This window comes from Varanus komodoensis, unplaced genomic scaffold (genome assembly GCF_004798865.1).
Source record: "Varanus komodoensis strain SLA01 unplaced genomic scaffold, ASM479886v1 scaffold58, whole genome shotgun sequence".
NCBI lineage: Eukaryota > Metazoa > Chordata > Lepidosauria > Squamata > Varanidae > Varanus > Varanus komodoensis.
The window spans coordinates 2,112,121-2,130,620 of record NW_025336197.1 but is presented as its reverse complement, the minus strand read 5'-3'; the positions used below and the strand labels follow the sequence as shown (position 1 = coordinate 2,130,620).

The 18,500-nt window shown below is 40.5% G+C and overlaps 1 protein-coding gene across 1 annotated transcript in view; it reads left to right on the top strand.

The window, feature by feature from the left end:
• ZNF385D (zinc finger protein 385D) overlaps positions 1 to 18,500 on the top strand; it is a 178,673-nt gene that overhangs the window by 155,315 nt on the left and 4,858 nt on the right. The window contains 1 exon segment of the mRNA XM_044449404.1: positions 16,273 to 16,509. Coding sequence (XP_044305339.1) covers positions 16,273 to 16,509 — 237 coding nt within the window.

The window sequence follows — 18,500 nt, the reverse complement described above, 5'->3', positions numbered from 1 at the left end:
AGACTGAAACAAATGTAAAATCCAGCTCCTCTAACTGAAGATCTTGCAATGCCCAAGTGTTATCTAATATCTGAGAATATACCTCAGGATACAAACAGTGCAATCCTATATATATCCAGCCACCAGTCCCAATGAGTTCTTCCTGCAACCCACTAGATCTCATTATACATCTAATCAGCACACGAAAATTAGTGTAGGGCAGAAAATGGTTATTCAAGTACTGTACATAGTTGGGTACTTACTAGCTGTTGCCAATTTGAAACACCCTCTTGATTAGACAAGGCTTTTAAAAGACATGAGTGGTTTTGATTGATTGGGATGACAATCCTATGCACATTGCCTGGGAGGAAGGTCCACTGAACACATGGAGAAAAGCAGGCATAGGCTTGCATTGTAAATGAGAAATGCCCATGCTTTCAATAGCTCAAAAGTGATAATCAGGCTTCTTATAAGCATTTCTAATTGTACATCCAAGAGAAGAAGCATCCAGAATCAAATATTTTGATTTGGGCTTCTATTAAAAGGCTTCTGGGATATGAAAGAGAGGGACCTAGTTTACATGCTACAGAAGCAAGTACTGGAAATTTTAACCTAGGGACTGTTGGGACAAGTGGTACATGCAAACCATTTCCATTTTCAGTAGCAAGCCATGGAAAAATGATGGGTTAACTCTGTCTTGTTTATCTAACAATCCAGAGCTTCTGCAATTTGCACATAATGAAACAACTCAGGAATAGGGAATGTCTGGATTGTTAACTGCACATGGAAATGGTTCATGTATGCTACTTTCACCCACAGTTCCTGGGTTAAGCAACCAAATAGCCCAGGAATTGCTGCTGTGGAAGTAAGTAGAAAACCTATGTGCTTATACCACTCATGCATTTGGGAATTCCAACTGTGCAAGGTTCCTGAATATTATGCATACAAAGGAATATATCTATAGTAGTTCTTCATTTGCAGATGTCAGCCCTTATACACAAATGTGGCTGGCAGCACTCTGTGGCCACAAGCGTGGAGCCAGTGATGTGGGACACATGCAAAGAGATCTAATTTCTGCTCCAGATCATTGTCACCAAGCATTTCTCACCTTTCTGCCCATTTGTTTCTGCAGGTTTCTTATGTCAAGCAATTGCTGTAATGAATGTGATTCACACAATTTTTAATATCACATCTGAACACTGGAAAAAATCACTAAAATATAAGAATTATGTCTGTCCTGTGAAGTCCTTGTACCTATTGGCACTAATAAACAGCTGAACAGAGGTCCATAGAATCATAGACTTGGAAAAGACTCGAGATATCATCTAGTCCAACCTGATGATCCAACCCAGAGATCTTTCCAAAATTATTTCTTGAACCATGGAAGGAATGGGCAGGTGAACACTTTATATTTTGTGACTTTTTAAAAGGTTATCCAAGGTATGATTTGGTTTAGCTTGGGGAAAACCAGAGAATTGCACCCACGGATATCAAAGATCTGCCTACCTTCAACCCCATCCCTAATTTCAATCACTTATGAGAACATTTAGGAAACCTATTTATAGAAAAGTATCGCAGAGATTCCTCTGAGGACCAGTATATGTCCAATCCCATTTCACATAACAGACAGAGCAAACAGAGTATCTTCAGAAAAGAAGATACTGGTTGTAGGTGCAGCAAAGAAACCCACTCCTGTGTTAATATTTTCTTCCTTCATTGCCCAAGGATGCCTGTGTGTTTCTGTGAAACTTTTGGTTGTGTTTGTGGTTTAAATGCTTAGGAAATTCCACCCCCACTCCCCACCATCAGCAGCATGTGAACACATAGAGAGACACTTTAAAATGCTACCCTTGGACTTTTTTGATACTCGAAGCACAAGTTTCAGTAAGCAATTTAAGAGATCACAACATTTAGGGTTCTTTTAATGAAATAATTTACCTGAGTGGCAAGGCAAGCCAGATGCAGCCATAAGCAAGTCTTTTTCTTGTTCCATACTAGAATGGAGAAGCATCAGTATTCACACTAATGAATGATCAAAGCACAAGTTGGGGTTTTTTAAATGCTTCTCTTAAAAGCAACACTTTACATGATTAATCTTGCACCACAGCCTCTGAAATAACAAGGTTGCTACCAACCCAGTACTTAACCTTGTGTTTAACCTTGAAGCCCGAGTCCAAATTGAAAATGTGCTACATTCACAGAGCAGCTGGGAAGAAAATCAGGATGATCCTCTCCGTGCTTGATTGTAAGCTCTACTTTTAAAGCTCAAATCATTGTCCTTTGTCCTGATTTTAAAATTGAATTTTTCTTCCCTACACAAGTCTCATTAATTAAATGGCAAGAGAAACAGCTTGCATTGCTCCAGCCACACTGTTCCCCAAAGCTCCTTGAGCAAAGAACCTTTCATTCATAGTTTCTGAAAGCAGTTTCTATTTCTGCCTCACTGAGGAGAAATCTATATTATCGTCTTGAAAGGACAGCTTCCCAATCCAGTCAAAACCAAGGTTACTTAAAATAGATCCAAAATAAATTGGTTCTCTTCCCATCTCCTCACTCATTTTCACTCATCTTTCTTTAAACATTTATCAGAAAGGCCCCACGTTCAGAAATTGCCTCTTACTCGCTTGCCTTGCTCTTTTTCTCACCAGCCCTTCACCTCCCCAGGTTGCTCCTGCCAGTTTTGTTCAATTAACTTCAGCAAGAATGCAGGCATCCCATTTATGCAGTTAATTTGCTTCAGGATTGATGAACTGTGCATTGAACTGGAGGGACTGGCAGCTGCAACAGAATGCAGATTTCATTACAAAGCTGTGTATCACTAATTAATAAAAACAAGTCACTTAAGGACACAGTCAAATCAGGTTTAGGTGGAGAACACAAGGCCCTAGAAGTGAAGTTGCGGATGGAGTCTTCTTTCTCCACGCTTGCACCTCAGCAGGACTAGTTCTTCTTTCATTATTAAGCATAGGGGTGTCTCTTTCTCCTTGCATTTTTCCATCATAACAATCAAATATGTGAGGCAAATAAGGTGGTAAGAAAGCTAAAGAAAGTTTTATTGTAATTCTTGTTTTGAAAGCTTTTTCATGCAATTCCTTTACCTGCCCAAGATCATCTTCAGAGGTCCTCCTCCACAGCTCCTATCCAATCAGGTCTGCTGGGTGGCTTACTAAGGAGAGGTGATGGCACTCTCCGTTTGGAATGTTCTCCTCAGAAAGGCTCACTTGGCACTGACTACTTTGTGAGATTTTCAGTGCCAGATAAAGATCCCCTTTATTTGCCCAGACTTTTTTTTGACCTCCAGTTATTTACATGTATTTTTGTGTTTTTAAAGCTTCATTTCACTAGTTGCCTTTACTCTGGTTCTATGTCCTTGTGAAAGAATTAAACCAGATGCCTCATCCTTAACTTCCTGGGTCCAGAAACCTGATGTTGGGCTATAAGGAATTAAAAGCTCCTGTTTCTAAGATTCCATTAACAAAGTAATGAAATGTCAGTACGGCAAATCTCTTGCTCTCTTTTCCCACAATGCATGACTAAGTTTGGGAAGGTGCCATGCAGTGCTAGTCTCTCCACTGAGGTCTGCTGAAAGTTGTCTGTTTGAATTAAGACTGTCTTCTCTCATACGAGCCTTCCTGGGATTTCAGGACTGGCCCTTCGGCCAGCATTACTGTGCACAGAATTACATTTGGTGATGACACAAATGGCATTCATCTCTGGAACTGGCCCCAGGTGATGGAGGTCCCCACCAAGTCTTGTCTGTCTCTCTCTGCTGTCCTTCTGCCTGCAAGCAAAGACCTTTCTATTCAAGCAAGCCATGGACATCTTAAGTGGGTTGGTCAGGTCAGGTCTTGTTTTTATTTTGTTATTGTTGTGTTTTTAATTATGCTGGCAATGCATCTCTTTTATTCTTGTTGTAATAATGTTTTGCTTATCTGTTACTGAAAGCTGTGTTCAGCAGGAGACGGATCTAATCAGTTCCATAAATATATTCAGGGCATCTCAAGATTTCACCATTCTGAACCCCACAATTACAGGACAAATCAGTTGCTGCATGTCAAACCATGCATGTGAGGCTCTCTGGCCCTGCCTGGTTTTGCTCCACAGATGGAAGAAGCTTTGGTTCCACTGTCCAAAACAAAGTGAAAATACCGCCCCTTTCCCACATCCCCTACATAGAGTCCCATGAGAAAAGTTTCTATTGTATTTATGCTTCCCACATTTCTGAAATCACTTCATTGCCCATGCAGAGGTTTTTCTACCATATTGTAGCTGTAGACACAAACTCGGAAAAAGTGGACTTGAGAACTAATATTAGGTGGATCCACAACTGGCTACAAAATCAGTCAAAGAGAGTGCTCATCAGTGGCACATTCTCAAGCTGGAGTGTAGTAACTAATAGGGTGCCACAAGGTTCAGTCCTGGGACCAGTGTTCTTCAACATCCTTATTAATGATCTGGATAAGAAAGTTCAGGGAACAAGAATTAAGTTTTGTGATGACACAAAACTGTGCTGAACAGCTGCCACATTGGATGAGAAAAAAGAAGACCCAGGGTGATCTAGACAAGCTAGACTGCTGGGTGGAAAGCAAATTTAGCAGGGACAAATGCCAAGTTTCCACCGGGGGCTGGGATGGAATGCATCAATACAAGATGGAGAATATTGTCTCAGTGGCACTGAAAATGAAAAATACCTTGAAGTTGTTGTGGACAACAAACTAAACAGAAGACAGCAATGTGATGCAGCAGCAAAAAGGGCAAACACTATTTTGGGATGCATAAATAGAAGCATCACTTCTAGGACAAGAGAGGTACTGGTTCCCCTTTACTCAGCATTTGTGAGACTTGCCTAGAATACTGTGTTCCATTCTGGGCACCCAGGTTTTTAAAAGGTGGAGAAAAACTAGTAAGGGTTCAGGAGAGGGCAACAAAGATGATCCAGGGTCTGGAGAGCAAGCCCTATGATGAAAGGCTGAGAGAGCTGAGCATGTTTAACCTCGAGAAAAGAAGAGTATGGGGTGGGGGGGTATGATAGCACTCTACAAGTACCTCAAAGACTGTCACAAAGAAAAAGGGAAAGGCCTCTTCTCACATCCCTGAGTGTAGGACACAGAACAATGATCTTAAACTGCAGCACACCAGATTCAGGCTAGACACCAGGAAAAACTTCCTGTCAGAGCAATACAACAGTGGTACCAGTTCCCAAGAGGGGTTGTGGGCTCTCCTGCACTAGAGACAATCAAGGCGAAACTGGACAGTCATCTGAGTGGAATGGGGTGGCTTGGCATCCTGTTCGGGCTTGGACCCAATGGCCTTCTTGACCCCTTCCAACCCTGCTATACTATGAATCTATGAATTTGGAGGGCACCAGGCTGTGGAGTACTTCTCTCTCCTACTTTTTGTACAGCTTCTTCTAAAAGAAGTGGTGCTAATCATAATGTTGCCGAACTACTTTCTCGAAACTCTAGATTGGAATTGCACGATGTATCTGGCAGCTGTTATTCTTCTTCAATTTCCGCAGGCACCATCTATGATTGGAATCACTTTCATCTTGTCTGGGTGTCTTTTGGCAGGATGAAGTGGAGGTTTTATTGGTGTTCTTTAGCATCTTTTAGTTCCATTACATTGCTGACTGCCTGAACTGTATTTAGCCACCCTGAGTGTCATTTTCTTTGAATATTGGGTTGTGAATCAATCAAAGACATAAACATAGCTTTGTTGTTGCTGTGTGTAACCTAGACATTTATTCACATATATTTTGGGCTTGTACAATTTACCAGCAGGACTAGCTCCAGTGATGTATATCCTTGATCCTTATGGAGTGTTGCCCTCCCTTTAAGTCTGTCTACAAGGATCACGGGGACTGCTAGTTCAGAAGAAAGCATGTTGCAGAAGGAAGTGTAAATCCCCATCTTTTAGCAGCCAGGTCTAGTTTAACTATACACAAAAACTCTCTCTGTTCAAGGGTGGGCCTTAGCCAGAATCCCAACGGCCTTTGCCCACAGAATGTTGCTTGTTTTGATCAAATTTTAATACTGACCGATTCCAATACATCTCGCAAGATCTGGAGAATAGGTATATAGACTCGAGGAATTAACTTGCCGTACATATCCTCAAGCATGTGTTATGGTTCAGCCTCAGTTTTTTTCATCTTAGTAATAAGGTTTCAGTCTGAGCTGGAACCTCGTGATTCTTCAGACCCTGGCAGAGTGCCCCATCTCTTCCCTCAGGCTTGGGCCCTGAGAAGAACACTGCACAGCGGCTTCAGTTTTCCAGATCGAAACTGATTTATGCAAGGCAAGATTCCACTTGCAAAACCACAGATGAAATTTGTGTGGAGGAATGTATATATGGAAGCTAGTTAAAAAATCAGAAAACAATGTCTGGGTAACAAAATTAATCCTATGCACTTCAGTTCTTTAAATAATTCACTTGCAAATTGTCCCTTTAGCAAGCGCTTTGCACTTTAAGGAGAAAATGCATATCCACAGATGCTATTTTTGTACACTCTGTCACTTTAGCAGGAAAATAAATGTTTGGAATTATGTTTGCCACTCCATTCAAGGTTTTTCTTTTATAGACTTCTAAGCATTGGTTTGTCTTAAGATTAAGAGCACAAAGAGAAGTGTTGTGAATTCTAAGCATTCCTCCCTCTTGGATGCTGACATCCCATTCCTCGCAGTATTAACAGCTGTGGCGATACCAAAGCCAAGCGATGACACTTGCAAGAATGAATAATTACTGCAGTTCATTAGAATGAAAATAGCACAACTCAGCTTGCCCACATCACCAAAAACAATTCCTTTCATGGGTGCATCACTGGATGCATTTCCGGCTTAGCCTTCTGCATTCTGAGTCACTGCAGCAGTTCTTCAAGGGCCGAGATGACACTGCGAATAAATGCTGATGCACATCTTCAGATCATCACAGTGAAACTGAGAAGGGCTTTTTGTTCACAGTGCCACATCATGTGGTAGGTGCCCCAGGATACACGCATCTGTAATAGCCCCCCTCCCAGTTTTTAAATTGCATAACTGATGTATACAGTGTCTTTTCCATAGGGTGCCAGCTTCCACGCTATGCAATGCTCTTCCAACTGAGCTCAAGTATGCCCCTACATTTCTTCATTTTGGCATTTGCTCTAGATGTTTTACGGAAGCACTTCCTTGTAAATTTGTACCTGGGGCTTTAATTCATTGTAACTGCTCTGATATTTTTCAGTGTGGAGTAGTTTGTAACATGGGAATGAAGGAAGGCAGGAGGGGAGGCTTAGATGGCAAGCAGCATCAACTGGACAGTTTTCCCTGTGAAAAACTGTTAGTGGAGAGAAAGCAAAACTGCACTCCCAGGGAGAGAAAGCAAAATTCCTCTCCCAGGAAGAGGGAGGCCTGGAGCACCTTACTCAGCACTGCAAAAGTGCGGTAACTGCCTGACTGTTCATGTTGATTCTTCAACCTGGACTCATGCAGGTCCAAGCTACTGAGTCCATCCATGCGTATCGGCATAGTGCTGATTTCAGTCCCTGCTAATGAGACTATTCTCCCTGATAACATTGCAATGGCGGATGGCTGTCCTTAGTATGCAGCCTATCAGGTGGTCACCATTCTACTGCTAGTAAAGGCAACCTTTTCTAAGTGTTTACTACAGTTTGGGAGGTGTGTGTGTGTACGTATGTGTGGAGAGAGAGAGAGATCTGTGTGTTCCCAAGTTGGAGATGAAGCTTTCTCTGGCATGCTGTTTTGAGGGACCACACTAGTTTCTTCTAAGTTTTCATGCCCAGCTTGATGAAAGCACACTGGCCATGCACTTCTCCACAGCTTTCAATATTAGCTTAGGTTTGAATATTGTGAAATGCAAGTTGCCAGACTCAGCCTTCACATGGAGACATTCCAAAGAAAGCATAATGTTTGAAAGCTCGTTAGTGGGCATATCTGCTTGGTGTGATAGAGCATTTCTGCCCCAGTGCCAGCAACAGCAGGAAGGAGGCTGTGTAATCTCATGGTGATATATCCAGCAGTGAGATTTAAAACACGACACCTCTTGAAGGGAAGGCCAACACTTGGACAGATTTACTTTGTTTTTTCCTAGCAGCTTGAACACTGCACCTTAGCACGGTGGTCATTGTAACTCAGGAAGAAAGGGTCACCAGTGGAGCAAGCCCATTGCTATCAATTTACCATAATCTACTGGTGCATGTGCCACAAGCACAGCACAGGAAATGTGTGCAAAGCCAGTAAGTCAAGTGCATGCCCTCATTCACGGACTGCATTTCAAGTCACAAAATGCATGACATAGGTTGTGTGTGAGCTTCTGCGCTCCACTCAGCTACCGGTTGTAACTGATAAAACCCTATGTGGCTAATCCTTGATGGAATGGTGCAGTCTACTGAAGCTCTAGCTGCAGTATTTGAAGCCAAGGAATTTCAATTATTGGCAACAAGGAAGAGGGCCTTATCTGTGGCAGCCACAAAATCATGCAGTGATCTCCCCACGGAAGCTATCGTTTTGGTGCCAGGTTAGGGTTGAGGCATTTCATAGCTTGAAAGAGCACAAGCGGCAGGTTTATATCATACAAGCCTAGCTGTGAAGGAACTTGTCTTAGTTGTTTGGGTTGCTTAAAATAAGTGTTTAAAACTTTAGTGTAATTTTATAATGCTTGGTTGATATTTATAGTTTACATCATGTTTTAGGAATTGCATACTACCCAGAAAGTTTGACAATTGAGCAGTATAGAAAATGAGCAAAGAAATGACACGTGCCTATGTAGCATATTCTTAAGAAGTTAAGCATTTCAAATAATGGGCACATTTTTAGCCTTAGAAGAATTTCCCCCCATTTTACAAAAGGCATCCACAAGAAAAAATTGTCTAAATATATCTGTTGTTTTCTAGTCATTTCATGCACTTAAAAGGTTAAATATGGAAAGCCCAGGAAATAAATGACCAGACAGGCTGAAGTCCTTCTTTAAATGACTGGATAGATCAGGCATCTTTGGACCTGCACAGAAGTCATACCCCAGCTCAAAGGCTATAACATTGAGGGCCCCCTGTGTGTCTTCCTGATGGATCATCTTATGATTCTCACAAAAGTATAGATATCAGACAACACAATACTCATCACTTTCGGATGGTGTTCTAAGTTTCAGATGTAGTTTTGCTTTAAAAGACATTGATCTGAAGACCTTCAATGGCTTAGCAATTTTATTCTTTTCTCACTGAATGCGAGATGCAATGTGACACACTGTCCTTAATCTATTGGGTCATAGGTTTCAAGTAAGATTGACCACTTCCTATTCTTGAGATCCTGGTAGTGACTTTATCTTGCTAATAGGAAGGGCTACTAAACGGTTTTATTGAAATGGAAAGTTTACACGGAATTTGAGGTTCCTGTTTTATATCATTTCTAATCTGCCAGGAGGACGTTAACAGTGAAGCATTTGGCAAATCTTTTCTCAGTGAAAACATTCTGAATATATTTTTTGCTCTTTTTGGTTTTGGCTCCTGTAAGGGAGTACGAATTTTCAAACTGACTTAGCACAACATCTATAATGTTTGCATATGTGTAGTGTAATCTTAAGGCTGCTATTTAGGATGTAGTCTGGTATTCTGTCAGTGATCCCACAGAACTCAATGAGACTTACTTCTGAATAGATACTTATGGGTTTGTGCTGCAGATTGATCTACTTAGTAGGGCAGTATTAGGAGTAATCTCCTAGAATATGTTTGGATATGGAGTGTCTTTAACTTCCTTAAATCTCCCTCTCTTTCTCTTAGTAAGTAACACTGCCACCAGGAATTTAATTCCACTCTTATTAACTCCCCACACAGTAATAAGGGCCCTTCATTGGACTGTGTGGTCCTGAGGATGAGATATTCAAACAGCCTATGACTCTGGGTTAACAATAAACAAAGAAAACTTTATTTGTACAAGAAGCATATTGGTTTCAAGATGTTCTGTAACTCATTTCCTTAGTAAATAAAACAGTATCTACTAATAACTTCTGACTGAGGTATCACACTCTTTCCCTTCACAAATACTCCTCACTTAGTAAACATGCTACTCCAGAGCTCCTTTTCACAAGGCTTTATTGTTGCATCTCTCTGAGCTCACCCAAAGTTTAAGTGTTGAAGGACCTCCGTCTCCAATCCCCTTATCCCCTTTTCTCCTGTGCTGTCCTGCAGGGAAAGCGTTGTGAAACCTCACCTGCCAGCACTCTTCCCATTCTCCATCAACTGAACCTCCCACCTGTGTTGTCTCCTAGCAACCAGCATCCCCTCCTCAGCGGGAGGGACCTATGTATCTGACAGGCTGCTCAGTTCCTCCTGCCCAGTTCCCAATGGCTCCTCCTGTTCTCTCATTGGTAATTTGGGCTTCTCGCTAGCCCCAACAGTCCACTCCACCTCCAGCTGTGTTACCTCCATGCTCCCAGGGGCTGGTTGGCTGTCACCTCCACCCACCTGAACTATCAAGTTTCCCCCTTGTTCCCCAGATGTTCCATCTCCCGATCTGTAGCTTGCTGACATTTCACAACCCCTTCCTCTTCACTGTCTGAACTCAAAGTCCCATCAAAGCTGTAAACTGGCCATGCATGTTCTGGGAGTTTGTCCTTGTACTTGTGCATGACACTCATCCCCCTCTTTTACACCCCTTGCACTTCTGAAACTTACCAGCTTTTAAAGGAACACACTCATAACATTTTAAATCATTCCAGGCAGTCATTTAAAGATTTACAACACAATGCCCTACGTGTCTGAAGTCAGCACCACTGAGTTCAGTGGGACTTGATCCCAGGTGCAAGGCCATACAATTGCAGCCTTTTTAATACATGTGCAACATTGAATTGATGGTTCTAAATAAAAAGCATGGAGGGTTGCTAATTTTTAATGGGTCTCTGGTCTTCTAAATCAAAAGCATGAAATAGGCTGTTTTTCCCACTAGGCATGGTGGTGTCAGCTGAACTATTGCACACTTCCTTTGATATTCTAAGAAGGTCACCTATATTGTGGCTTTAGTAATAGGAAAATATCCACATTCAATAATGTATTAGTTAAAATTATTTGGTGAACATCCACATGTATCATATTCATATGTATCTTATAAACATACAACACATATATTCGGGAATTTAGAAAGCTGTCCAGTTAAGAATGTCGAATTACCTCCAGACCTAGAATACATTAATGTTCTTCTGGGAAAACTATAGAAAGCTATGGCATCAGCATTAAAACTGTATTAATATCACACAGCTCTTATTCATTACAGTCTGCCTTGGGAAAAGGAATAATGCTTCAGTGAAATAATATAACTGTCAATCTTTTGTTCTCATTTCAAGATATTAGATGTTTGAATTTCAGATCAGGAGGTATGTGGGAGGCCAAGTGTCCTTTGCAATAGTTCTTATAGATCCTTATCTGATTTAGCTAAGCTTAGTCATTCAGTCCAGCCTTATGTACTTGTACTCCTATCACTCTCAATGAGCTGACATATTAGGAAGCATAGGTCCAAAGCCTAAATGTCACTGAAATTAAAGGGAATCATGACTAACTTATTTTAGTTTAAATACAGTTTAGTTGTGATTGATTTTAAGATTGAAAAGTATAGTTATTATTTCTGCATTTGCACAGAACATTCTTTAAGAGGAAAAAGGCTTGTATGAAGCTAAATAAATGCTTTGCCTTGTGTTTCTAGGGCTTTTCCTTTTGTTTCAATTCTCTAAAATCCATCTAGAAATATACCTGCATGCAGGCTGGAACATAATACACAGGTTTGATGTGGGAAGGTCAAGTTGATTTCCCTGCTCACTTACAAAACCATCTGGAGTTGTCAAGAAGCTCAGTTATTGCTCAAAATTTCTTGGAGGTAAATTGAGCTACAAAGCCAAAAAATAAATAAAAATAAAATAAAAGAATGGACGCTACATTCCAGTCATATGAACCACACTGGATCAGACCAAAGGTCCGTGTAGTCCATCCTTTCGATGTGCAGTTCTATCTTGTAAGCACCACCCAACTGTATGAAAGCTACTTATCAAAACTGTACTTATCAAAAACATCTGATGCCAAAAGACCAACAATACAGTGTTTTGTTATTTGCCCTGAAATCAAAAGTACAAGAGGCTGAACTCCAAATTAAAGGAACACCCCTATCTATAGAAACAAATGGCTTGATCAAAATGCACATTGAATGAATGCCAAATTTAGAAGAGAAACCCATTGATATAACAGATATTTGGATGTGGCTTCTTCTCTCTGAAAACCTGTCATTCGTAAAACATTTGTATGATATGGAATTATGGAATTTGATGGTTGGGTTGGCGATACCTCTGCCTCTTCTTTTCTTTCTTTTGCTCTGTCCATCCAAAGGGACAGGGATCTTATATTTGCTGTTTGGACCATGGACTGTTATTTTTAATGTCCTCCCTATTTTTAATGCACATTTGTCAAAATTATTTTTTCCTGTGGCAGGTGCTTCTAAGTGTCAAATTGCGTTAAGCAAATGAATTAATCAAGCAACAGAAAGATGGGAAAAGGCAGGGTGAGGTTTTAAGGGAGGAATAAATTATCCATTCTCTCTCCTTTTACTATACTTCACACCTTTCCCCCAGAGAGCATGACTGACTACTCTAATTACACTGCATGATTATATCTCCTGCCTATAGAGGCAATTTTTGTTTCACCTCTAGGGTTATTAGAGCTGATTGTCTCCCTGCATGGAGAGATGACTTAAACTTTAATCATGTTGAAACTGTAGGACTAAAAATTCCACAAGGAAGATCACAGAATGAAAAGAAGAGAGAGAACCCAAAAACTTTCCTAGGCCTTGCCAGTATGAGGCAGGAATCTATTTTATTTTAGCTGCTGCAGAAAGTTCCCAATAGAATATTTGTGAACAATTTGTTGCAACTAATTTTAACATGCCTGATAATTATGGTTCCTTTCACTTCTTTCCCACAGGATTTTATTCTGCAAACCCAAAGGTTCTCAGTAAAAACCTTATTTTGTTTCAGGGGCTCAGCTGAACTATGTGTAGGGAAGTTTTTTGGACAATGAAAGCCTAAGGAAGACACCAAGAGCAAATTCCTCTCAAAGGGCTTTTTCCAGTAAGCAAATGCAGGCAACCTGGAAGCCAACATAAAAATGTGTTATGGAAAGTAAATACAGTCACCTTACAGTCATTGAACAATCTAAAAACTTTATTAAAATAAATGATAAAAGAGCTTAAGCATGAGGCAGAACAATGGAATCCTCTTTCATGGGAGAAGAAAACATATGAAAAATAGGACAGATTTTGCTCAGCACTAGCTTCACTTCTTTCCTGGAACTGGGCACAGCACTGCCTGTCCTTGCATGTTCATGCATGATAGTAGAGGCAAAATGTGGACCAGCCTGGCAAAACAGCTGATATTGTCACAACTTGCAGTGGGGTCATGAAGATACTTAGGAAAAAAGAAAGTAACATAACAGTTTTCTGGCATTTTATTGTTGTTATTTGTTTAGTTGCAAAGTCATGTCCGACGCATCATGGACTACATTCTTCTAGGCTCTACTGTCCTCCAACATCTCCTGGAGTCCACCCAAGCCCACACCCACCACCCCAGTGACCCCATCTGGCCACCTCAACCTCTTCCAGCCACTTCTCCTTTTGCCATCAATCATTCCCAGCTCCAGGGTCTTCTCCAGTGAGTTCTTCCTTCTCATTAGGTGGCCAAAGTATTTGAGTTTCATCTTCAGTTTCTGACCTTCTAAAGGGCAGTCAGGTTGATTGCTTTATGTTTGACTGGTTTGATCTCTTTGCAGTCCATGGGACTCTCAGGAGTCTCCTCCAGCACCACAATTCAAAGGTGTCAATTCTTCAGCACTCAGTTTTCCTTATGGTCCAAATCTCAGAGCCATACATTACAACTGAGAAAACTATAGCTTTGACTATACGAACTTTTGTTGGCAGGGTGATGTCTCTGCTTTATTTCTGGAATAAAATTTGAATATATCCCTCACAATAGATGCATATGCAATGCATATTCTTATGTCTGTTTTTATATCACAAGATATAAAACTATTCTTAGGCATAATTATGCATAGCATTCTACAAAGGCAGACCAACTACCCATAACTTTCTCCATTTGTAGATTATGCCTATAGCTCACCCATTCAAAAACAGAAAGCATCCTTAAGTCCTCAGCCAAGTGTATTATTGAAGGTGTCCATTTGTCCTTCTGATGTAGTAATATTAGCCTTTTAGCTGTCAAAAGGGCATGGAGAATTCATTTATGTTGACCTTGGATTAAGTCCCAAGAAGCAGGTAGATAACTGAGAATGACATGCATGACATCAATAAATATTGCAGAGCTTTCCTTCACAACATTTATCTGTATTACTGTACTCCTCCCAAATAGTGGCAGCCATCGGACATGGACGAAACATATGGGCAAGAGAAGCATTAGCTGCATTGCACCACCAACAGGTGCCCAAAACAGACAAACCCTTATTAAAAACACAGGGTAGCCAATAGACATAACAACTTTTTTGCTGAATTAGACATAATCAAAAATCCACCAGCCATTCTGAGATGCAGCAATACCTTGACTAGGAAAGAGAGCACAGTCTGGTTCCATTCTTGTATCACAGTCATTCACTGATTTTTGCTGTTGGAAATCTCCTCTCCCAGTGAAATTCAGTGAGATTGTCCCCTGATTTCTTTGACAAGGTGGACAATTGCAAAAAGCATACCTTATCCTAATTGAACTCATATTCCAAAGTCTTTTTTTAAGACAGAGGGATATTTCTTGATGCCTTCCATGTGATCTTGATTACATATCAACATATCTATTTGCATGGGCTGCTAAACCATTGCTGATGATGATTTGTTTTAGGAAGTAGATTAATAATGTTGTATCTGCTCGGTCCTCCTAGTTATTTTCTAATTGCTGTTTCAGTGTGTTCTGGTGTAGCTCTGCAGACTTCTTGTACCTGCAGTGTTGGTTTGTTCTATCATAGTTTGTATCATTGCTTGTTGGCCATTTTGGAAATCTTGATTTTAAAGTGTAATAATTTAATTAATCAATGTTATGGACAAGCCATTTCCCTGGAGCATAGAGGGGAACTCAATTAAAAGCCCACCTGTACTTTATATGATTTCTCTCCTGTTGTAGTTCTGCTCTGAATACCAACCAAACAAAAGCCACCCTGTTACAAAATTCATCGGATAAGGCAGAAAATTTTCTTTTAGCCAGTTGTAGTCTCAGAATGTTTTTTTTTTACCATTATCATTATTTCTCTCCTTTGTGCATGTGTTTCTCAAATATAAATTTCCATTTCCTACTTAAGTATCATGGATTAAATGTATAAAAAATAGGGCTGGTGAAAAGGGAGTCTGCTGTAGTCCAAACAGAAGGTCAGGGGACATGAATGGGGACAATGTTTTTCAGGCAATTGAGAGGGCTGGGGTTCCTGAAAGTTGAGTAGAAACAGCTTCTAGAAGTGGGAGCTTCATTCATATACACATACAGACATTACAAAGATAATGGACTTCACCAATGGATCAGCTTGCTTGCTTGCTTGCTTGCTTGCTTGCTTGCTTGCTTGCTTTATTTATTTATTCATTTATTTATTTATTTATTTATTTATTTATTTGGTAGCATCTATCCTCAACACCTATTTAGATGTATTTTTCTGGTCAGTGCACTTCTATGCAGGTCTTTGGACATTGTTTCTTCATGTTTGATGACATTATCATTGACCTATCCCTGTCTAATTTTCCCTAGAGCTTTTAGCAACCATTTCCTTTTCTAAGAGTCCCCTCAGTGTGTTGAGTAGCATAGACCTATACTTTGTGGAAGGTTCCTTCTTCTTGTGGAATGTTCAAATATATCCTGCAAACCCAGGATTATTTAAAAAATACCTCACAGAATCTATGTTTCGATGGAATCCAGTAACTCCGTCTTCTACGGAGCAGCCAGATAAGACTGCAAGTCTTGATTTTTTTTTGTAAGCGATGCAGTTTTGCATCTGGGCCTAAGGATGCACAAATACGCAAATCATGTTCTCATCCTCCTTAGTTCCCAGGATGACCCATAAGAGGGACTTCTGGAGGGTTTGGACAGGAGCACTTTTCCAGATTACGAACGCAGAAAGCACACGTCTTTCCTGTGGTGTTGACATCACACTGCTTCTGCTGTGAACTCCCTTCCCTAGAACTGGGTTCTTTCCACTTCAAGTCCGTCCCCACTACACATGTATAAGTCCACACTGGATTAAAAGTCCTGTTGGTGTTCATGCTTTCTTCTTTCTGCCCTTTAAAGCAGATACTACAACCGAGGCACCAGCAATATCCACAACCACAATGGTCGAAATTCGGAAGAGCAGCATCACGACAACTGAGATCACCTCGACGGTTGAAAAGCTCCCCTCTGCAGCCACTAGCAGCCACCAGTGCGCCTTGGGAGAGACCGAGGAAGAGAAGGCCAAGCGGCTGCTCTACTGCTCACTATGCAAGGTTGCTGTCAACTCTGCCTCACAGCTGGAGGCGCACAACAGTGGTGAGCGATGGCCATTTCTTTCCTGACGAAAGAGCCCTACAATTATCTTCCCTTGAATAGATTAGATTGCTTGCAGCGGGAAGGGAAAGGGTGGCAGCAAACCAGCAATTACATGGGATTCATTAAATGACAAGAAAAAAGCTCTTCATACAGGAGGGAAGGAGGAATCCTCATTCCTGCAAGCCATCGGATTCCTCACATCTCGGCATTTAAGGGTTTGAAAGCTACATTATAGAAGAATGTGACCGCTTATGCTCTCTTGGCCTAGTCTGCAGACTTCCATTTATTCCCATAGCGAACCGGACCTTAATTAGCACTGCTGTTCATATAAGGGAAATCAGCAACTAATAGGAGTGGTCTCCAAGAGCCAGGCAGTTTTCAGAAGTGACAGCTAAATTGGTTTTTGTGTTTTGCATTTCCCATGTCAGAAAATCAAATGAAAAAGTAATGGGCTAAAATATATACCTGGTTTGAAATGGTTCTTTTCCATTTATTATTCAACATTAACAACATTCACCAAGTGGCATACCCCAGACTAAACGTTTTCACTGTCATTTTTTGAAAAAACCCTCTGAAGTTATCTCACGAGTGAACATTTTTTAGTATAAAATGGGAATTACGATACCATAAATCTAAAGCACCATTGGCAAATGCTCCTCCATTTTCCTTAAAAAAAAACTCTGAGAAAGTGCCACATTGTTCTAAACCAAAACTTTTCCTTGCATTATTCAGCTTCCTTTAGTTCTTTACCCTGTTGAATTTAGGCTTATCTAACCAGATGCCTCCACAATATCAGTACTCAATGTGTTAGCTCTTTATAGGGTTTATTAACTGGATTTTTCAGTTCTATTAACAAAGCAAACATCAGCATAATTCAGTTCAGCATCTTCATCCTGACCTTACATACCTTCTTATTCCATTAAATTGCTTTCCTTAATTCATTTATTAAAGCCAGTTATAAACTATAAGTAGTATGTTGACATTTTTCTCTACATACCAGTCTGTTGGGTTTGTTCAGTCATTACTGAATTACATAAACAAGTAATTCAAGAGCAGTTTTGTTTCAAAATTATTGTACCCCCTAAATTTAGAATGGGTTTTTAAACATTTCATAATGTATGAATCCAATCCAGTTTTTTCAGTGGTCATGTTGACATACATTGCTGCAATATAAGCACTGATGAAACATATGGCATGTAGTGAATTGGTTTATTTACAAGAAAAAGTTATCTGCTGTTTCTGTTTGCTTGCTTCTTGACTCCCACGATATGTTTTCAATAATACATTTGTATATAAAAACACTGTGGCACACACTGCCTGCCTTTCCTCTACAGAAAAGAAACTGACGGTGGAAAGATGCCCTGGATTCCATCAATGCCAGTGTGCTGTATTGGTTAGGATTGGACTGTGACTTAGGAAATCTGGTTTCTAGTCCCCACTCAGCCATGGAGCCAACTGGGTGACTTAGGGCCAGTCACTGACTCTCGCAAGGTCATTCTGAGGATAAAAGCAAGGCAGGAGGACCAAGAGAACCCAAGTTATCTTGGGTTCGTTGAAAAGAAAAGGCCATTAAAAATAATAAAAACATACATAAATTCCCAAGAACTTTCCACCTTTGAAGGAACAGTAGCTTCAACCAATACAAGCTGGGCTAGTGCACATTGTAGAAGTCTTTGAATTAAATCCACCAGGATTGTTTTTCCTGTTAAAGACCCACAGAAACAAAAGGATCTTAGAAAAGGACAACTGTGCTGTTACATAGTTTTATTTCCATAGGCCCTACACAGCCAATGTTTCCACTGGAAGTCCCTTCCAGAGAGTGGCCATAATTTTCTGTAACAACAGGAAGAGTTCCACTCTGTTAATAAACTGAGCTGAAAAGTGTGACAATCATTCAAATCAACACCTTAAAAGGCTGGCTTTATCTTTAGTGGCAGCACATGTTTCATTAACAGGAGGTGGCCATAAAAAGAAGACATCCACTTAACTTA